This window comes from Lepidochelys olivacea (genome assembly GCF_965140295.1).
Source record: "Lepidochelys olivacea isolate rLepOli2 genome assembly, chromosome: 9".
Classification (NCBI taxonomy): Eukaryota; Metazoa; Chordata; order Testudines; family Cheloniidae; genus Lepidochelys; species Lepidochelys olivacea.
The window spans coordinates 33,648,252-33,671,639 of NC_140419.1; the positions used below are offsets into that span (position 1 = coordinate 33,648,252).

At 38.5% G+C, this 23,388-nt stretch overlaps 1 protein-coding gene across 1 annotated transcript in view; it reads left to right on the forward strand.

Moving 5' to 3' along the window:
- Positions 1–23,388, forward strand: part of DNER (delta/notch like EGF repeat containing) — a 279,726-nt gene that overhangs the window by 209,576 nt on the left and 46,762 nt on the right. The window contains exons 6-8 of the mRNA XM_084639188.1: positions 339–492; positions 8,838–8,951; positions 21,904–22,128. Of these exons, the coding sequence (XP_084495314.1) occupies positions 339–492; positions 8,838–8,951; positions 21,904–22,128 (493 nt within the window). The remainder of the gene's footprint in view (positions 1–338; positions 493–8,837; positions 8,952–21,903; positions 22,129–23,388) is intronic.

Here is a 23,388-nt window from a genome sequence, read left to right on the forward strand (position 1 = left end):
GGCATTAATTAATAACACTTGCAGTTAACTGGAACACTACAGAAGAAAATTTTACAGTGGCTTATATATTACTATTATATATAACTAGCTTGCATATCAGGGTTCTGATCCCAGTTTCAGATCCCAGCATTCTGATCTCATTACTCCATTGAAATTCCCACTAACATTGTTACAAGTTTTGCCTGAGTAAGGGGTGTAGGATCATTGTTTTAAGGGGTAACTTTTCAGAGATGTATTTTTTACAATGATGTGTTTTTTAAACCTTGCTCAATGAAGTTAACAACTCAGAAATAAGCTTGGAAGTCTCCTAGTAATGGACACAATGTGTTTGTTCATAGGTAATGTTTTACTGCGACTGTGAAGATCAATATATCGGTGCTTTCTGTGAAGAATTTAATGCCTGTCAAAGCAGGCCTTGTCAGAACAATGGAACCTGCACTGATGTAAGACAAAAACACGATGGGAAAAATTTCACCTGCACTTGCCCTACTGGTATGTTTTACATGGTGCTTTGAATAATATATTTCTGTTTTAATATTCTGTGCATATCTTTTGCAATACAGTGCTTTCTACAGTGCTCTCCCTTTAGAGAGAGGAAGAGAAGCAAGGGGGAAGATGATACAAGAACATAGGGGCTACTGCTACAGAGACCACTAGATGTAGGTCTTGCTATTGCGAGCATTGTCCCAGTCAATGAGAGTACTCACAGTTATAAGAATTACATACAACAGGAAGAGTTTGCTTAGACTTTACTGCCTAAAACTGTCATGTTGTTTGCTTTTTGGTACACACTTGAAATTGTTCTCTTCTGAGTAACTAACTTTAAGTGGTGTTTTTCCGCTCAGACTAGTCAAATAGAAAATATTTCTATACAAACCGTGCAGCTGATGGATTGTTCACACAATTAATTTAAAATAAAATTTTGCAAAAATGTTATAAAATGCAAAAAGCTTAACTGAGTAATTCATTGTTTGGCTAATGGTCAAGTGTATGTGTTTTAAGTTGCTTCGGAATTGCTTTATGAGCATTTGTTTTTTAACACTTGATCAAATGAATATTGGCATCTTAATTAGAATTAAAATTAAACTAAATATGATGGTTATAGTTGAATGCCAGAGGGTAACTTCATGTAATTACTGTTCTGTGCTGGTGGAAAATCCTTTTTACAGAATTGGCATGATTGAATATGTAGTGCCTTCATGTCTGACATTTCAAAGGCACTAAAGTTCATTGCATAGTTCTTAGACAAACCACTTCAATAGGCATTTTCCAAAATTATTTTGATTAGTTTTAAATAAAAAGCAGACTGGAATAAAATTAACAGCAACATTCAGTAGTTTATTTTCATTTCTTATGAACATTTTACCTCACATTTCCAACTCTAGTATAGGAAATAGGAATGATCTATTGGCTGTTGATATATCAAATTATTTTTTAGAGCACCTAATACTGAGAAGAATGAAAGTGGAATTGTCTGAAAAAGGAAGAGATAACAGAGGGGAAGGAGAGATTAGTATTAGAAGTTGTCATAAATATAAAGGGAAGGGTAAACACCTTTAAAATCCCTCCTGGCCAGAGGAAAAACCCTTTCACCTGTAAAGGGTTAAGAAGCTAAGACAACCTCGCTGGCACCTGACCAAAATGACCAATGAGAGACAAGATACTTTCAAAGCTAGATGGTGGTGGGGGGGGGGCAAAGGGTTCTCTCTGTCTGTGTTGCTTTTGCCGGGACCAGCAGGAGTGCAGGTCAGAACTCCTGTAAAAAGTCAGTAAGCAATCTAGTTAGATATGTGTTAGATTCTGTATTGTTAAAATGGCTGATAAAATAAGTTGTGCTGAATGAAATGTATATTCCTGTTTTTGTGTCTTTTTGTAACTTAAGGTTTAGCCTAGAGGGATTCTCTATGTTTTGAATCTGATTACCCTGTAAGGTATTTACCATCCTGATTTTTCAGAGGTGATTCTTTTACCTTTTCTTTAATTAAAATTCTTCTTTTAAGAACCTGATTGCTTTTTCATTTTTCTTAAGATCCAAGGGTTTGGATCTGTGTTCACCTAAGCAAATTGGTGAGGATTTTTATCAAGCCTTCCCCAGGAAAGGGGGTGTGGGGCTTGGGGGGGATTTTGGGGAGAAAGACGTTTCCATCGGGCTCTTTCCCTGTTATATTTGTTAGACGCTTGGTGGTGGCAGCAAAAAAGTCCAGGGACAAAAGGTAAAATCGTTTGTACCTTGGGGAAGTTTTAACCTAAGCTGGTCAAAATAAGCTTAGGGGGTTTTTCATGCAGGTCCCCACATCTGTACCCTAGAGTTCAGAGTGGGGAAGGAACCTTGACAGAAGTGGTTAAAAGTGGCTAGTTTTATAAAATGTATGCTAAATTTTGAAGTCAGTGTTGTGGCATAGAAGTATCTAAGTGTAGAATTTAGCCCAGAAGGATCATCCGTTGGAATTTTTAATACTATGGAACATATTCTGTAAATCCTCTAATCATGAAATTCCTTTTGTAGTCAATGGAAGTTCCACACATATAGTGCTTGCAGAATCAAGCCCTGGAACTGTGCATAATATAGAAGTTAACAGTTAGTTCTGAAGATAGTTGAAACCTTGTGATGAAAGTCAGATGGAATAATCAATAAATTGAACCAGGAGTAATAGATTATTCAAAGTGGCCTTACAGCCAGCACTGTTGGCCTTGGAAGAATTGTCTCAGTGTAAGGGGATCTATCAGGGTGCAATGCAGGTATAGCAGCATGTACATCACTCTCCACCCTGCAATCTGTTCTGTTCATTCCCTCTGAAGCACCTGGCATTGGCCACCGTCGGAGACAGAATACTGGGCCAGGTGGACCTTTAGTCTGACCTAGTATGACGGTTCTTATGTAATTAAAGTAGGGGAAATGAGCTGGGCATCCGTATGCCCCACTAATCCCAGGCTCTTGTACTGTCAACATGGGCTGTTGGCAGCCAGTTCAAGCTAGAGCAACCTTCTAGCTGCTCTAACTTATGCTAGGGTACCAACCCAGAAATTGCAGTATACAAAGATGACTTAAGGTAGCTATCTTGCATCCCCACCCATCATCTAAATATGCTGCTTTTTATGACTCTGAATTTCCAGTCTCTCTCTCTCCCTTTGCTTAGTTTAACTATTTTGTATGTGCAGCCCCAAACTAATTTGCATATGGGCTTCATTTAATGACTTGAATTTATACTTAAACCATGCTGGAAATGAGATATGACCTCCCTATACAAACACATTCTTCTCTATTATATTTCATAAATATACAGATGGATCCAGCTGTCTCTTTTACGAGTAAGATATGTAAATATAGTTACGTAATGCTTTAAATTCTATTAACGGCAAAGGACAGTTTAGAAGAGAAAGATTAGACTGGAACTGAACTAGATAAATTGAGTGACCTGAAAAATCCCTACAGTTAAGTCATAGTGAGTGGATACAATGTATTCAGAATTCATTGACCATAAAATTGTCCGTAACTTGGAGAAGACACTTGAAAATGTATTTTTATATACTGTATAGGCATAAGCATATAAATACCTATTTAAATTCCTCTTTAAAATGTAATATTAGACTAAATTATCTTTATGTGAACTTATTTTGTAAATGGCAATTAGTAGTAATTCTCAAAAATTAACTATATATAAGGCAAAAACAAATATCCAAATTCTGCTTCATGGATCCCCCCACATTTTAGCGATGTGCAAACCTTGAGCCAAGTCCTTCAGTGGAGCTACTTGTTTGAGTAGTGGTTTGTGCATTCATCCTCTAGCTGTGGCTGGGCTTGTAGAAATAGCCAAAAATTCATATATTTACCCAAAACTTGCCTGAAATTGGGCCTGATCATATCATCCACTCACTCAGTCAAACTTCCCATTGAAATGTAATGCTCTAACCTTAATCTAAATCTTTTGCCTGATATATTGAATAGTGAAGCTCACAAGAAAGTTTCTATATGAGATTTCTATTATATCCTGGCTTTAGTTGGGTTATGTTTCAGTAATCTCACAAATTATGTGTGTTTTATACTACTTGTGATATTTCTGATCCCAGACAAAACAAGAAGTTTAGAAACTGATTTTTTTTTATAAAGGTAGCCAGATATCATAGATTCTTTCTCTGGCTGATCACCACTCTTCCCTGACTCCCTAAAAATAAATATATGAAAAAGAGAGAGCTAAGTTAGTGGGAACATTGCCATTGATTTCATTAGTACTGAGGCGGGGCCCATAAATATGACAATTCAGTCTTACTTAATTTTTCTTACCCTGCCTTGTTGTTGTTATTATCCATTCATGTTTTCAAAGATTTTTCATTTCACTCTGATTCTTGTCTTGGACTTACATTCTTAGGCTCACACGTTCTCTTTGGGGAAAATTCAGTTATGGGGTAAGTGGGTTCAACTTCATTGAAGCCACTGGAGTAGGACTCATTTGTGCCATTGAAGAATTTAGGCCCTGTTTCTTCAGACATTTGTTAAAATGTGTTGGGTTTGGCTTTTTCGGAGGTTTTTTTTCTCCTTGTAAATTTCTGCTTTTGTTTTTTGAAATCTACTGTTTTTGTAGTAATTGGAATGACTATCACTGCTTGCTTCATCTAATGTTCACTAGATTTTCTACTAGAACATATGTCAGTATATCAAGAAATGAAAAGTGGAAACTGGTGGTCTTCATGTTATTTCTTTGAGAAAAGATTCTAACAGATTCCCTTCACTGCATATTTGAAGCTAGTAGAGGAAGTGGAAACTAAAAATAGAATATACTATAAACTCCTCATTTTTGAAAGCTTTCAGGACCCATAGTATCTGTGACGTACCATGTTGCCATAACCTTGCTACAAGAAAATGTTACAGAGATTTGTAACAGCACAAAATGTACAGGAACAAAGATTTTTAAAATGTATCTGACTGACAAGCTGCTTTTTTGTAGTATGACTCATTTAGGAAACTGTTAATTTGCAGCACTCAGTATTGGCTGTTAAAGACCAAAAGAATATTTTCTTTCAGTAGAAGAATACATGCAATGTACTTGTTAATTAGAGGGAATATATTTGTTTTCATAAAGCTGACAATAAAATGTCATCTTTATGGTGTGATTTGTTCCAGGTTGTTATGACAGTCTCAGCAAATCCAGCTGATTCTTTTAGCAAGTTGCAGAGCCATGCAATTACATGTCCCTCATTTGACTAAAGTTTTTCCAATCACACAGTGAATTCCAATGTAATTTTTATTTTCACAAACTTACACTTCTGAAGATGGCCATAACTGAAAATGAAGTAAGCATATTCACTATTGCACTATGCTTCAGAAAAATAATCCTATGAATGTGAGAGAGAACTTGAAACACTGGAATATATATATCAAAAGAAAATTACTTGGCCAACAGTGTTCTGTGGTTCCTTGTGCTTGTTGTCTTTTTGTAAGTGTTATGTTCATTAAGTGCTCATCACCATTGTCAGTTGTAAATACTGAAATCTACTGTTCATCCACAGTACGGGCATGGTAACAAACAGTTGACAGCACAAGCTTCCTCTCATTGCTCTGCTGTGTAACCTAGCCCTGACCTAGACGAACCACCTATGGGAGATTCCTTAGTTTTTTTGTTGAACCTAGGTGCCAGTTATGGTGTTAATGGAGATACAAGAGAGTTATTCTGGATTCATGCTGGAGAACAGAGGAACAGAATTTTGCTCATGATACCATGTGAAAATTCAAAGAAAACACAGAGAAGAGGAAAATCTTAGAAATCTTACCTGGTATAAAATTCTAGCAGTTATACACCTTTGGGGCCAAATTCAATGCTGATTTACACCTATTCAAGCCTGTTGATGTAATTTTAAGTGTAAGTCTGCCCAGTAGGCTTTTAAATGTTAAACACTTTATATAAAAAATGATCCAATCAATAATTAAGGAATATCTATTCTGCATGAGGAAAACAGTCCAAGCAGGTCTAGTGCCTTCTGCCCTATTAGAATTCCTGATGCTAGTTCCAAAATTACACAGCATGGTATTAGTACCTGTGCCTAGAAACATAATTATAAAGAGAGATGATGGAGAACCCCCCGTGGGGGATTCAGGCTATGACTGTGTTCAAGAATTAGATTTCTGATTGAGTATATATATTTTTTAAAAAATCTTGAAACGTTTGATAGGAAAAAAAGAAAAGAAAGTGTATTGTATTTGATAAGACTGTACTACTTAATGCTAATGTAACTCTCAAATTTGAGTGCGGCCCAAATCATGAAGCTCGTATCTGGAAACAGATTCAGATCTGAACTTCTCCAAAGTTCATTGATATTCACATTTTGTGCTCTGGATAGGCCCAATAAACAAAGTTGTAATCCAGATCTGGATTTGAAATTCTCTAGAGTCTTAACATATAATGGTTTGGTTTTTCCCAGTAATAGAGAAATGCCTGTGTAGAAGGTGAAATACACATTTGGTTCTATATCCACATACCTAGAGTTCAGGGAACTTTAGCTATGCTGTTCTGGTTTAGACCCATTGGTACCTCAAGTATTTAAATATATTTTATTATATTTATATGTATTTATTCTCATATGATGAAAAGTGCTCAGGATTAATCATTGTTAACTGTAGATCTCATGTCAGTTTACAGATATGGGCAAGCATTTTACAGATGGAGAAACTGACACACAGACCCCTTAAGTGACTTGCCCAGTGTCAAAACACCAAGTCAGTGATAGAAGGGGGATTAGAAGTCAGTCTCCTGATTCACAGTCTTATGCTCGAGACATTAGACTACACTTCCTCCCACTAGTCTATGGTAAACTGAAGACCACATATTGCCCTAGATCTATACACGCAATTCCATTTGACATAACTGGGAATTGTAGACTTTGACAAGGATAATATATGGTGATAAACATTCCTTTTTCTCTTTTTTTCTTTTTTACCATCAATTAAGTATTTCACTATCATATTTGGTAACAATCAGGTGTGTAACATGCAGTACTTTTCTCTTTACACACAAATCCCTAGAGAATTAGTAGAAACAAAAGAAATCATTTTAAACATCGAATGAAAAATGTGTGGTACTTGTGATAGGATTTGAGTTTGGAGTATTTCATTACTTAGATTGTTATTTCCATGTTTGGTCCTTATTCTGAACCTACTATAATGTCTTCAAGCATATGGGAAAAAGCAAGTTAACAATCAATTGACATTATGGGTATATCTACACCATGGGGTAACATGCACTAATGTGTTCTGCATTAATTGGCCCATGGAGACTGTCAAGGTTCCTTCCCCACTCTGAACTCTAGGGTACAGATGTGGGGACCTGCATGAAAGACCCCCTAAGCTTATTCTTATCAGCTTAGGTTAAAACTTCCCCAAGGTACAAACTTTCCCTTGTCCTTGAACCCTAGGCTGCCACCACCAATCGTCTTACACAAAGACCAGGGAAAGAGCCCACTTGGAGATGTCTTCCCCCAAAATATCCCTCCAAGCCCTACACCCCCTTTTCTGGGGAAGGCTTTATAAGAATCCTCACCAATTTGTACAGGTGAACACAGACCCAAACCCTTGGATCTTAAGAACAATGAAAAAGCAATCAGGTTCTTAAAAGAAGAATTTTAATTAAAGAAAAGGTAAAAGAATCACCTCTGTAAAATCAGGATGGTAAATACCTTACAGGGTAATCAGATTCAAAACATAGAGAATCCCTCTAGGCAAAACCTTAAGTTACAAAAAGACACAAAAACAGGAATATACATTTCATTCAGCACAGCTTATTTTACTAGCCATTAAACAAAAGGAAATCTAACTCATTTTCTAGCTAGATGACTTACTAACTAACAGGGGTTGTGAGGCTGCATTCCTGATCTGTTCCCGGCAAAAGCATCACACAGACAGACAGACCCTTTGTTCTCCCACCTCGAGATTTAAAAGTATCTTGTCCTCTCATTGGTCATTTTGGGTCAGGTGCCAGCGAGGTTGTCTTAGCTTCTTAACCCTTTACAGGTGAAAGGGTTTTGCTTCTGGCCAGGAGGGATTTTATAGCACTGTGTACAGAAAGGTGGTTACCCTTCCCTTTATATTTATGGCAGAGACCCTGCCGGTGCATTCTAAAAGTTCCCTAATGCGCATTAATGTAATACTATTTCAAACAACACTAGGTTAAAGCTCACTAGGGAACTTTTAGTGCGTACCAGCAGGGTCTACACAGACCAATTAATGTGCAATACTTTATTGGTTTTAGAAATCACACCGTTATAATGTGCATTGCCTCACTGTGTAGATGTGCCCCACACTGCACTTGCAATCTGTCGCTTGAGACCTTTGAGGAGCTTGTTTTTGGCAGAATTTACAACTGGGGTGATCGTGTCTCCACATTTCTCACTTCAAATAAACAATCCTCTCTGAGGCTCAGAAGTGGGAACAAATGACAGTCATTCAGCATACACAAATAATTCAGAATGACTTTAAAGTCTTGTTTAAAGTCTCCCTGGAGGTTTTTTGTGTTCAGATTAAAAATAAAATTGAAATTCATTTGAAGTTCTTTGTGGTTGCACAACCCCATACACACTAATGCAGTTAGAATATTGCTGTTGGTAAAATACAATTTGATAGTATCACTGTATTTGAATTTTGATTTATGTTGCTGGAACCGAGGTTCTTATTAATTGAATGTTTTAATGAAAATTTGAATATTGAGAGATTGTCATGAATACTATTTCTCATCTCTGGGTAATATTATTCAAGGAAACTCACTTACTGCTATTTAAATGATATAATGGCAAATTTGGTAATAAAACTTCAATTTTTCTTCACTTTCTAAAACATTTGAATTATGATATAGGTTACACTGGAGAACTATGTCAGTCAGAGATTGATCACTGCAGCCAAGAGCCATGCAGAAATGGAGGTACCTGCTTTTCCAGTATCGGTGGATTCAGTTGTCAATGTCCAGAAGGTAAATAGAAACAACTTCTTATTTTAAATCATACCTCTTATCAGCATTAACAAAGTTGATGTTATATGGGATATAGTTTGATGATGTAACTTTTTAGTTAAATGAACATATATTGGAAGCTCTACCTGACAAGACATCAATTTAGGTGGATAGAATTCCAGTTTAGAAATCTTTGCATTACCATTATTAATGATGTTTCAAACCACATTAAGTTTCAGTGTATATGCTGAACAAAAGAATTCTCCATGTTCTTTTAATCTCTCCTATCTGGAAATCAGGCTAGAGCTCTTGTGAGAAAAGGACATAAGAATGTACAGTTGTTCCTGATTTTTGCCTTGTTCAGAAAAATCAAAAGAAAAGCCACCCTCTCATGTTATTTTTATATATCTGCTTCTGTTCCTAGATAAAATAGAAAGTTTATAGGAGTATACTTTTTTAATTAACTGAACATTTTCAAACCCTGAAAAGATTTGATCCATTCTGTTTTTATTTGAACTGGTTTATCTCTCACTATATGAAAGCCTTGAAATAATTTTCATCAGTAAACACTGTAAATGTTAACTCTATGTAATGAGGACATTGTGACGTTGAAAGCATATCCTTTTTATAACATCATGCTAGCTGCAATGGCTGGTTGCATACATTCTTAGTAGTGAAAGCTTCCAGTTACAAAGTGTTCTATTAGTCATCAAAACGAAACAATAGTTAAGGTTGTTGTCCAGAGCTAATCATATTTCCTCTCCCAATTCACCTATAGTTGTTTTTTATTCTTCCAATACTATCTTTTATACAGTTGAGTTTACTTTTAGGTAGAAGTTTGTTGATAATTAATAACCATTTCTCTTGAAGAAATATGAACCTGCTTAACAACGAAGGGTTATTTGTAATTGCTTCAGACTGGCTTTTCTCTTTCTCTGGAGATAGTTGCTCTAATGAGTGACCCACTTAACGGCTGCGTTGAATTGACATTATGTCAGCAGTCTTAACCTTGCATTTTAGAAGAATTTTGAAAATTGTTTGTTGTATAAATAGTACCAGAATTCAATGAGACAATCATAAGATGTTGGGACTTAGCCAAATGTAGCTTGACTTCCTAATGAAATTTGTTCAAGTATCTTATATAATTGGCTAAAAGAAAATCTTATCAGTAAGAACAGTAATTAAGAAAAATACGTATTGGTTAGATAATTTTTGCAGTTTTGAAGATGACATTCATTCGTGTGTATAATATAATTAAATACATGCTAATACTAACCAATTAGCAGTCCTGGATCAGTTCCTTAGCACAGATCGGGTGATACTCCCCAAAGCTCTTAAAAGTTTTGTCCCCTCGTGGCAGCAGTAGTGAGAAGGGATCAGAGCCACTATCCACCTATGTGGTGGGGGCTATCACTCTGTCTCAGCCCCTTGCTGAAGGCATCATCACCCTGACATCCCCTGCTTAAGGAAAATCCACTTGGGCCAGGCCACCAATGAGATTTAGTCCTCCTGGAGGTGACACAGGCCAATAGGAAGACAGCAGGCCAGTTAAGAAGGCTTGCCTGCTTACTCTGAGTGGTCTGCTGGGTGAAACTGGGACAGAGGAGGAGCTCTTCTGTGCTAACCCAGCACTCCAAGGGCAGTTTGGGTCCTGGGCTTAAAAGTGCTGCAGTGAAGCATCTGCCTTTGACATTTGTTTGTTTAAAGGCACGGACAACCAGATTATTTAACCGTTTAAAGATGGTATGCTGAGTTTACGGCACACCGCCCTATTTGGGATTAGCTGTCACACTTTGTAAACTGAAGCAGGGAGTACCTGCAATGCCACACCCCAACACAAGGAGGTGGAACAATGGTGTGTGGAACCACTTACATCACACATGTTTTGTGCTGACCCCCCTTGAGCTTAACTGTTGCCCTTGCAATGTCCCAAAAATACCTGCAGGAACCTGTGCCTCTCCAGCTGAACTTACTCCTTTCAACCTCAGTGGGTTTGGATATCTTTGTGCTGCGTCCACCTGATCCTACAGTCAGGTCTGCTTCTTTTCATCGTAATTATTATTTCTGCAGCTCTTTCTCTGCCACTAGCCCAGGAACATCATTGACAACCATTCTCCAGCTGCCAAAAATCTTGAAACAACTTTCATACCATGGCCTGTGTTTTATTTTGAGTATGAAGTTCTTTGATATAGTTTTTAGCTCTTTGCCATTTTTGCTCAGTGCTTTGCTGTTTTTCTTCTTGGCACTTGGATGCAATTTTCTGTGGCATTTTTTGCTTTGTTATCTCACCTTCTTGCTTTGCGTCTCTGATGAAGCCTTTGCTCCTATTCAGCTCCAGTCTTTCTGTTTTGTAGCAGCTTCGAGGAGTGTCTGTGCTGCATGAACATCATTAATGGATATTCACATTTTCTGGATCATTTCTGTATGGGGATGTCAGATCTAATTTCATATGTCACCCAAGGCACTCAAGTGTTTCAGAGAATCACTCTTCTCCCTTCTGAAGGGACCTCTGCCCACAAAGAAACCCCCATATATCTGGCAAGATGCCAGCCTAGGGTGCTTTGAAGGAGAGTTACTTGAAACATAAATCTGAGTTGCCTTTGGGCATGGGTACCTCTGCTGTTGTTGGCACTGCTTGCATTGGTGCAGACCCACATTTTCTCGGAATCCAACAGTGTAGCTTTACCACCAAGGCAGGACACTGAGTGGTACACCTAGTCCATGATGCCCTAGGCATCTCAGCACTGAAGTCTTTGGTACTGAGCCACCACCTCATTTGGCGAGACATCGAAAAGGACTCGAGGCGGCTACACATCACTGACCAATTAGCTGTGTGGCAGTGTGTGTGCAGTGACTTTGTCAAGTCCTTCCTGGTCATCCTCCAGGTTGTCTTGAAGGGTGCAATGATCTGTCAGACCCGATGTGAAAGATTATTAGAGCTCTAAATGCATTTAAAGTCCTTTTTGTACCAAGATTGACACCCACAAACCAGGAAGTCAGTTCAGAGAGCACATGAACATAAGTCCTGTCCCCAGCAGCCCTGACATTTCATGTGCCAAAGATCTTGGCACAAATGGTGTTGAAGCCTGTTAAAGCTTCCCCATTAGCTCATTTCTTTTGTAGCATGTTTGTGGATTTAAGATGACTAAATAATAGGAAATATTGCAAAGTTTTAAGGTTTGGAGCCTTTAGGAAAGAGATGCTTTCTGTTAAAGGCCCCAATTTGTGGACGAGTGACTTGTGTGTTGACTTTTTCAAAAGTAATTTTTATGGTTCATCAGAGACTCTGTGATATGCTGAGGTATACAGATAAAACTTTTATAGCAAGGGATTTGTGCACTGGGATTTGGGTTGGTCCAGGCTAGCATCCAGATTTAAATGACCATGGGAAACATTACTTTATGATTATATAAAGAATATGCATATATTACCATAGAGAACGTGTACACAATCTCAAAGGCAGAGTGAGTTGAGCTGAAATGAACAGAAACACCATTCCTATTCTCATGCTTCAGATCTAATGCACTAGTAAGTTTCTGTTGTTTCATTTTAGTATCAAAATATATTAGCATTTATTTTCCTAATAAAGAATTAGAATAAACAACGATTCACTTTTTCTATAGGAGCAAAAACAAATATTTACATCAAATATTTTCTTACTGTAATTTTAGCGAATGTAATTAGTATCAGACAGATTTCTACTGCATGTCTAATACAATAAGTACAGCACAGCACAGCACGTTGACCTCCCTTAAAAATAAACCACACTATATATTACATCATTTTTATTAATGTTTCTGAATAACTTACAACTTGCAGCTGTTATATAGAATCAGGATGGAATTGGGTGAGGATCTTCTACTTTGATTGTGTGTTTACTCTATTTGTTATACACCTCTACCCCAATATAACACTGTCCTCGGGAGCCAAAAAATCTTACCACTTTATAGGTGAAACCGCATTATATCAAACTTACTTTGATCCACCGGAGCGCGCAGCCCTGCCCACCCAGAGCACTGCTTTACTGCGTTATATCCGAATTCATGTTCTATCAGGTCACGTTATATCGGGGTAGAGGTGTACTTGCTGCTACGGATTACAGCATGAGTGGTCAAACCGCAGCTCGTGAGCCACATCGGCTCTTTCACAGTTAAAGTGCAGCTCATGGAGTCACCCATGATCTCCCCCACATTCTCCACCTACCAGGTTGGTGGTGTGGAGCTCGGGGCTTCTGCCTTGCAGCGGGATGGTGGGGCTAGGGGTTTCTGCCAGAGCTGACTGGTGTCTGTTGTGGCTCGGGGGGGGGGCACAATTTAAAGGTTTGCCCCCCCAACAGTTTGAGTCGTGCCCTACCAGGCATGCACCCCCCCCCGTGCTTACCCCTCAGTGCCCCCTCCCTGCAGCTCCCATGTGTTAGCTCCTTGTGGAGAGGCAGCTGCAAACAGCTAGGAGCTGCAGAGAGGGGGCACTACTTTAGCTTTGCAGGGAGAGGCAGAAGCAAAAGCAGTGGCTCTCCCTGCAGCTCCCAGCTATTTGCTGCTGGCTCTCCCCATGGCCGCAGCTCCCAGCTTGCCAGCTCCAGCAGCTGCTGTGCAGGAAAGGGGCCCGGCAGCACCATGTAACCGAGCAGGGCCAGCAAACCATAGCAAAAATCGTGAGGGAGCTGGACATGTGACTACATGTGCACCCCTCACGCATCTCCTCTGGCTAGCAGGGATGGGGGGTTTTGGAGCTTCAGCCCCACCGGAAGCACCTGCCAAGGCTTGGGGCTTCAGCAGGAACAGGGCTGTAGCCCTGAGCCCTAGCAGGTGCCTCCTGCAAGGCTGAAGTCCTGAGCCCCGGCAGGTGCGATCCATCTCTCGAACTTCTGAAGATTGTCATATCTCAGAGGGTCAGTAAGTTTGGCCACCCCTGGATTATAGATTGGAGCACAAACATTTCCCCTTTATCCAAAAAACTGTTGCTGTTTAATTGCATTATACTGCACCATGTTGTCTTTAGAATCAATCAGTGTGCAGAGCTAGATTGCCCCTTCAAGCAGAAAAAACATTGGAAGGGGACCCCATTAAGCAGGCAAAAAACTGCACTGTATTCACCCTCTGTGTTCTCTAGAGCCATCCTCTCTAGTGAAGAGAGGTTTCTGGGACTACACATCTAGCCTCCTAATCCTTTTTACATAATGTATTCTCTGGGCAAAACACCTCCAAACTTGCAGAATTAGGTGATGTTCTTTATGTATGGTTGCCCCTGTATGTGGCTATGCTGGTCCCCTTCCCTCAGCTGAACTGCTGCTGCTTCAGTAATGTTGCTGTTGAGTATCCATCTTTCCTAATTTTGTCCCCACCACAAGGAAGGGAGAATGCTGCTGCAGAGGTCGCATCTGGTCCCTTCTGCAAAGGCATGGGCACTTGTACTGGGATAGAGTATCAACCAAGCACGTTAGCTATGATATTGTCCAACATGGCAAGGAAATGCAATATACCTATACTAACAATAACAGGAATTTCAGGTTTTTGAGGGGAAGAATAAGGGCTGAGCTTGTAGATGCCACATTATAAAATACAGTATTGACTGCTCTGGCCAGATACATAGCCATGTTTTTTCTTATTCCATTTGAGACCATATTTTTATCTTTCTCACTCAAATACAGTTTGTGAGCTTTTATTTGGAGATTTTTAGGGAGCAGGGAGACTGAGGAGGAAATTTTTTTTGTAAATAAGCCAAAGAATACCTGCTTGGAAGTTGCAGATCTGCTATTTTTAGAATACCCTGACATGTTTCATTTCTAAAAAATATGATCAGCTTCAAGCATAGGCTTGGGCTCTTGCTCTGCTACCTTTCTCCCACTGTGCCTAATTGTAGTTGCATGTTGAGAGGAGGCCTTTCTTTCTGAAGTGCTAATTCAGCACAGTAGGAGGAAGGCAGGCCAGTGGTTAGTACACATTTAAAAACTAAAGTACTGGAGAATTGGGAGGTAGTATGTGATAGAAAATGAACAGAACAGGAGAGATGGAAAATATAACCACATTACAAAAGGAAAAAAGAGAAGAGCATGCAATGGATGGCAGAAGAAGAGATGGAAGGAAATAATGAGGAATAATTTCAACATGGTTCATTTATGTTCTACAAATGAGACCTGTGTTTTAGAAATCAGTCGCGAAAAGTATGAAAGGTGAGCTTCTTAGGCAGTGGAAAGTGAACGGATTAAATAGAAGTAGTTCTTTATATTCATTAGATAATCTTTAATAGTTTTAGAGTCCTTAAAGAATGGTTAATAAACTAGAGAATCAGGCTTGAAGATCCCATGATTTTCTGCTTAACATTATATTTTAGCTCCGACATATATACAAAATAAGTTGGGAAATAATCTACTTTGTGCAGTTTGTTGAGGCAACTTGTTTTCAGGGCACAATTGGATTTTACATTCAGAGAAGTAGAATGAAGAAATTTTTGCACTTGTGTAAGGACTGGATTAGACGGCCCAAGAAATCCCCTCCAGTGCTAATATAGATGCATGTTCAGTGACTGGGAGAGGGACATTTATTTTTCTCTTTCAATGTGTTCCGTTTGTGTGAAATGTCACTTTGATCATCATATTTCAAGCCTCATGGTAGGGTTTGAATTCAAAACGATCTTGACAAACTGGAGAAATGGTCTGAATTAAATAGGATGAAATTCAATTAGGACAAATGCAAAGTCCTTCTCTGGAAGGAATAATAAATTCTCAAATACAAAATGGGGAGTAACTGGCTAGGGAGGGGTACCACAGAGCAGGATCGGGGTTATAGTAGATCACAAACTAAATATGAGTCAACAATGTAATTCTGTTACAAAAAAAAGAAACATTATTCTAGGATGTATTAGCTGGAGCATTTTAAGCAAGACATGAGAAGTAATTCTTCCACTCTATTCAGCACTGAGAAGGCCTCAACTGGAGTATTGTGTCCAGTTCTGGGCACCATACTTTGGGAAAGATGTGGTCAAATTGGAGAAAGACCAGAGGAGGGCATCAAAAATGTTGAAAGGTCTAGAAAACATGATATACAAGGAAAGATTGGAAAAACTAGGTTAGTTTAGTCTGGAGAAGGGAAGACGGGAGGTGTGGGGGGTGAATAATAGTTTTCAAAGGTATGTACAAGATTGTTAAAGAGGAGAGTGACAAATTGTTCTCCTTAACCACTGAGGACAGAACAAGTAAAGGGCTTAAATTGCAGCAAAGTAAATTTAGGTTAGATGTTAAAAAAAACTTCCTTACTGTAAGGGTAGTTAAGTCCTGTAACAAATTACCTAGGGAGGCCGTGGAATCTCTGTCGTCATAAGTTTTTAATAACAGGTTAGACAAATGCCTGTCAGGAATGGTCTAGATCAGTGGTTCTCAAACAGGGGTCGGAGGTTTCAGGGGGTCTGTCAAGCAGGGTCAGTGTTAGATTCACTGGGGCCCAGGGCAGAAAACCGAAGCCCTGCTATGTGAGGCTAAAGCCCGGGGCCCTGAGCCTGCCACCTGTCGCTGAAGCCGAAGCCTGAGCAACTTAGCTTTGTGGGGCCCCCTGTGATGTGAGGCCCTGGGCAATTGCCCTGCTTGCTGCTCCCTAATGCTGGCCCTGGCTTTTCTATGCAAAAAACCAGTTGTGGGTCGTGGCGTGTTTATAGCATGTCGGGGGAGCCTCAGAAAGAAAAAGGTTGAGAACCTCAGGGCTAGATAATACTTAGTCCTGCCTCAATGCAGGGGACTAGACTTAGATGCCTGTTCGAGGTCCCTTCCATTCTTACGTTTCTATGATTCTGTGAAATTTAAGAATACTGTTGATGTGGAGTTAGTGGTACAATGAGAGGAAATTAAAGCTTGACAGCAAACAGAAGGTGTTAAGTTGTGATTGGGATGAGTTGACTTGCTCTACCAGCCAATAAAATGCACACTAGGTCCATGAATTTTAATTGACTAGCAGAGTTATTGACTAGAAAACTTTGACAATAGACTAGGAACAGTCCAGGTGTGGTGGTGTTCACCTTTTCTGGATTTGTTTTCCATACCCAGGCAAGATGGGTTTTCTCTAATACGTCTAACAAAGTTGATTGTTACTTCTATACACTTGCACAATAGTCCAATCAAGGTCCATTTATCACCTTGATACTATGAACATGGGGAATACACCTATTGTGTACGTGTGGTACCCAAAGTATCTGGTGATTACAGAACACACTGTTCTTAACAATATAAAAGAGGCTGTGAATATATTTGAAAAATACTTTATTGTTAATTTAAACTATTACTGTAACTTAGTTTTCATTAAATTTTTTGCTAATGTAATTATCGTTTTACCTTGCGTCCTTCCATATTGTTCTTAATTTTAAAAGCTACCTTCTTTTTGCTTGCCTATCTCTTTTATGCTTTTGCCCATTTGGTCTCTCTTGCCCTTTTGTGTGTTTAGACTTGGCTGGGATGAATGTCAATTAAAGTCTTACTACTATTTCCTAATTATTTCTCATTTCCCTATAATAGGCATCTCTTTTATATAAAATTCTAATGAAAATTCCATAGAGCATTTTGTATTTCCTCATAAAAAGGCTTTGTACAAGAAAAATCAAAAATATTTATCTTACTACTTTTATTGCTTATCCACATATTTCAAATCTAAAGATTTTGTAATTTCTGGTCCTCAGTGTTCACTAACTTCATTTATCACATTTGACACATTTCCTAGGATTAGTTCTAACATAATCTCCAGCCAAGTTGGTTGTTCACAAAATCTTGCACTACCTCTGAAAACATTTACCTTTCTTAGTTTTTGCATGACTGTTATCCACTCAGTAGCCAAGTAATTAAAATGCTCTCATGATCAGAATTCTAGCTTTCTTTCAGAGCTCTCGTCTCTGAAAATATTTCCTGATCTACCTTCTCTTGCTGTGGTATATAGAAATGTCTAAGGAATATCACGTCTCTGACTATTTCTGTTGTCTTTGACTTCTAGCCAAATGGCTATGTCAGCAAAAATATTTTTATCATATCTTTTGAGCAATAGAATTTTTAACTGATGTTGCCATCCCTTCTTGCTTCCTGTTTTATTTATTTGCCTTTGGTAAATTCTGCATTCTGATATCATAAATCCCCAGTCATTTCCCCATTTTAATCATGTGTTATTAGGGCTTCCTTTTTGCAATTTAGCTGATGAAAATTTCAGATGATATTTATCTGCAAAATAAATGTAAAGGTGAAAAACCCATTTTTCACCATTTTTATGCCGTTCTTGATCCGTGCACCTCTATTAACCTTTTCATTATTTTTTTATTTTATTGGTAAGTATTGACTTAAATATACAATCAGAAGCACTGAAAAGTCACACCTTCAATTTAGCAGTGTAATTATACTTGGTTCTAGTATTTGCATATATTTAACTCAAACATAAGACTTGATGGAAGATATTGTGCAAAAGGCCAAATCTATCAAAAGTAGCTTCTAGTTTTGTAGGCGTCGATTTTTGTGTGGCCATATTTGAACACTTAGGACCCGATTCTCAGAGGTTCTGATCACCTACAACTCCTATTTAACTCAGTGTTGCTGGCAGTATAGCTATAATATACTGCATACGTGTATACGTATATGTGCATTTATAAGCTAAATTCTGCTTTCAGCTAATGCAGCGTCAACACTGCAGGGAGCAGATATCATCTAGTTGTAAGGGACTGCTCTGGCTTCCCATTCACTTAGCACATTTCAAGGAGTTGACTTTGATCTATAAAACATCAGGTACTATATTTTATGTGCTTACTGCTTGAGAAACTACCTCTCCCAATGACTCATCAGGATATTTGAGATCAGCTGCTGGGCTCAAGCTTGTTAGTCCCTAGATTTTAAATGTTATTGGACTGATGGCCAGGTGTTCTCTGCAGAGGGCCCTCAGCTCTGGAATTCATTTCTTCCTTTGTTCTCACAGACCAAGCCTTTTGGCATACATATTTGTCTCTGATCCTTATGTGAATATGGGGGGAAGAACAAGCTCGCAGAGAAGTCACAATCCCTGTGCTTGAGGAGCAGCTGTCTGGGCATAAAGCGATGATTCATCATTCTAAGTTCATCTGTGTATCCACGATCGCTAGAAAGCATGTTTCTTGGAGCTTCCATTGGGGTGGGTAGCTCCACACTACCCCTAAAGCAGACCAGCCATGGAAAACACAAAGCTCTTAAATACTTAACATGCTTAGCATACGCAAATCCATTCCTCGTTTAGCAGAATTCTTAAGCACATGCAGTATAACCAGTTCAAACCATTCAAAACTCATGAGACTGGCTTAAAAACCAGGAGATTTAAAAAATAAATAAAAGGAGTACTTGTGGCACCTTAGAGACTAACAAATTTCTTTGTATGAGCATCAGCTTTCGTGAACTACAGCTCACTTCATTGGATGCATGATGAAGTGAGCTGTAGCTCACGAAAGCTTATGCTCACACAAAGAAATTTGTTAGTCTCTAAGGTGCCACAAGGACTCCTTTTCTTTTTGCGGATACAGACTAACACGGCTGCTACTGTGAAAAAAATATAGTTTTTCACCTGCCTTCTCAGATTTTTTTACTGGTAGTCCAAGTGTATTTAATATACTGAAGTTTGAACAGTTACTTTACATTGTTTATTTGTATTCTGATTCCTTTTTTAGTTAACTTGAAAGTTTATGTCTGTGTAAGTTTAAAAAACACTTTTACCCTGCTCTGGCAGGGAACATGTAATGAATTTTGATTCATCTCTCTAGCAGATATGTATATGGGCCTTCCTTTTTATTCTTTCAGTTAAGCTTGCTGTGCTCTGTGTTGATGGGAAGGTGGGTCTCATGGGAGCTGGTGGCAGGGCAATCTTGGGCTCTGAGCACTGGAAATTGCTTCCAGCAGAAACCTGTCCAAACCCAAGCATGATGGATCATGTGTTTTTCCTAAGAATGAAATGAATTCTCTAAAGTTACAGAGCAGCTCAGTGGCAGGACAAAGAACAGATTCCTAGTTTCCCAACTCCCAGTCCTGTGTCCTATCCAGAGGCCACACTGCCATAGGTTAACGGGTGTCTTACGCAGTAGAATTAAGGTGTCTTAGTAGCAGTACTGTGGGTCTGATTCTCCTCTTGCTTACACCTATAGTCATTTACTCGTTTTACATGTTTTCTCGAAATCTATGGACCTTGTTCTGATCTCCGTTACCATGGTGTAAGTCATGTAATTCTTCTTAAATCAGTGACAATATTCAGTGTTGACGCTGCAATAGCTGAAAGCAGAATTTAGCTTATAAATGCACATATACGTATACACGTATGCAGTATATTATAGCTATACTGCCAGCAACACTGACTTAAATAGGAGTTGTAGGTGATCAGAACCTCTGAGAATCAGGTCCTAAGTGTTAAAATATGGCCGCACAAAAATCGACTCCTACAAAACTAGAAGCTACTTTTGATAGATTTGGCCTTTGCACAATATCTTACATCAAGTCCATGTCAGAGCATGGACCACAATTAAGCAATTCCTGACTTCTAGCCCAGTCCACTAGACCTTACTGCCTCTTACCATTAAGAAATCCACTGATAAAGAACAAATAGTATGATTTGAATATACCATTGTATGCTTGTTTCTCTATTGTTGCACTTGAAAATATAATTTCATCCATTGCTTGTTTTGTAGAGTTGTTGTGCTTTTAAAATCTATAGAAAAATCTTTCTCAGATGCTGTCTATTATTGCAGTGATAAAACTAAAGTAAAATAAAATGGCTATTTAATGCACTTTTGTGTCTGAATAATGATTAATTCTGGAAGGAAGAAAAGAAAAACTTTGTAAAAATGCCTGGAAGTAACACATCTTGTCAGGATTAATGGGAATGTATTACTAATAAAATACAACCACCTGAAGTGTAAAATGATATTGTTCTGAACAATAATACTTCCAAGATCAATAATAAATAGCAAGAGATGCCACAATACAGGTATTGAATTCAGTATTTTTGGTCTAGCAAGTAGTATCCCTCGCAGAGTGTTTGCTACTGTTACTGCTCCACCATCTCTATGTTACCAACTCTCTTCATTTTATTACAATTCTTACAATATTATATGCTTTACTTAGAGCCTGAGTGCCTAAAGGCAAAAAAACCCCAACCCCAAATTAATTCTTTTTAGAAATCTTTCGATTTTTCAATGTTTAAGGATGACACTACTGCATGCTTCCTTTCACAACTCAGAATGTAAATAAGGGTATGTCTTCACTACCCACCGGATCGGCAGGCGGCAATCAATCCAGCGGGGATCGATTTATCGTGTCTAGTCTAGATGTGATAAATCGACCTCGAGTGCTCTCCTGTCGACTCCTGTACTGCAGCGCCATGAGAGGCGCAGGCGGAGTCGACAGGAGAGCGGCAGCAGTCAACTCACCGCAGTGAAGACACTACGGTAAGTCGATCTAAGTACGTCAACTTCAGCTACGTTATTCATGTAGCTGAAGTTGCGTAATTTAGATCGATCCCACCCCTAGTGTAGACCAGGGCTAAGTTACATTTATTTTGCATGTATCCTGAATGCAAGTTACCCTATTATAACACATACATCACCATTTATGACTTGGGGGTGAATTTGGCTCCAAGATATTAATGGGAATTATACCTGCTTACACGATGTCTGATTTTTCTCACTTTCTCTAAATTAAACCAACCAGTATACCTTTATAATTGTTTGAGATAAATGATACTTGATGTAAGATTTTGCAAATATCTTTGAAATCCTGCCACATCAAAGCAGTTACACTCCTTATGCACTGAGTTTCAATAATGTCACAAACATGTCAGCTGCCAGAATTAATATTTTTGTGCATTCATATGTGTTTCTGTAACTCTTCCACAAAGTCAATTAGAAATACTAAATTGTGTAACTGTCAATTACTGCAAGTTTTTTTTTAAATAGCTTATGTGTAAAGAAGTTTTATTTATGAAAATCATCTCTTTCCACCTAGGATTTTTAGGATCTTCTTGTGAAGAGAAAGTAGACCCCTGTGCTTCATCTCTCTGCCAGAACAATGGGACCTGTTACGCAGACAGACTTGCCTACTCCTGCAGTTGTAGTCCTGGATTCACGGGACCTACCTGTTCTCAGCTGATTGACTTCTGTGCTCTGAATCCTTGTGCACATGGCATTTGTCGCAGTGTTGGAACCAGTTATAAATGCCTCTGTATTCCTGGTTTGTACCAACCAGTTCCATATTTTATAAATCTTTTAATACTTCTTACACAGCCTCGGATACATAGTTTAAAATTACTTCCTTTTTTCTTTTCAGTATGTAATACACATTGAGCAGATGTTCTATCTGTTTAGAATAATGATAGGAATCTACACATTCCATTTGGATAATCAGAAATTGCAGGGTAAGCACTCAAAATACACACTGAGTTCCATATGGGTTGGTTTATATTTACAGCTGTATTATAGAACTGAAGCTTGCAGCATGAGGATTTTTAAGGTGAGATATCAAATGTCAATGAAATGAAAAATGAAGTAAAGGTATGGGAAGCCTTGAAATTGGCTATTGGGAAAAGGCTGGAAACACGAAGAAATAAATGTAAACCACTCACAATGTTTAATTATGTCTAAGAGCCCAATCCTAGAGCCTTTATTCACACTCATTGATTTCAGTGGGACTTCTCTGTGAGCAAAGATTGCTGGATCAGGTGGAAAAACTGCATGTGATTATATAGGCAAGAAATAAGTAGTTTCTGGATTGCATAAAAAATGAGATTTTTTTCCCCCCTTTCTGTAATTGTTTCTCCTCATAATGATAGTCAGTAATCTAGAAGTTGTGGGTAAGCTACCCCGAGCAGCCTGTGCGGGTTGTTGCCCCCCTCTGCAATTTCTGTATACACAGATTTTATCATAAGAAGAAATTGCTGACAGCATATTCCAACAGTGATAACTACGTAAACAGAACTGTTCAGGCTAATATAGAGAAGATTCGTCCAGACAAAAATACAGAAAAGGAAAAAATATCCCCTCTTCCTCATTGCTATCAACTAACCTTGCAGAATAGCAAGCAGCAATCCAGGTTTCATGTTTGAAGATGCACAGGGAATGAAGAATTAAGGCAATATCAAGGGAGACAACATTTTTGTAGCGTTTTAAAGTGAATCTGTCCTGAGAAAGTACAGTTTGCAAAACTGTACACTTGAAAACTGCGTCTGCAGAAGAAAAAACTTCCACCTCATAACAGGCAAAGTGGTGTTCTGTTGACCACTTAGGATCATAGGTTGAAATGTGCAGAACTACTTTCTTTTGATTCCTTGCAGAGGAATCTTGTTAACAAACATATACACTTGTTTAATGGTTGGTTTATTTATCTAAAGATGAACATATTTCAGGGCAGATGTACTCAGCTTTGCTGGGCAAGAAATCAGTGATGTAATTGAAAAGAGCCAGCGTGACATCTTGGTAGTGCAGTATGACGTTT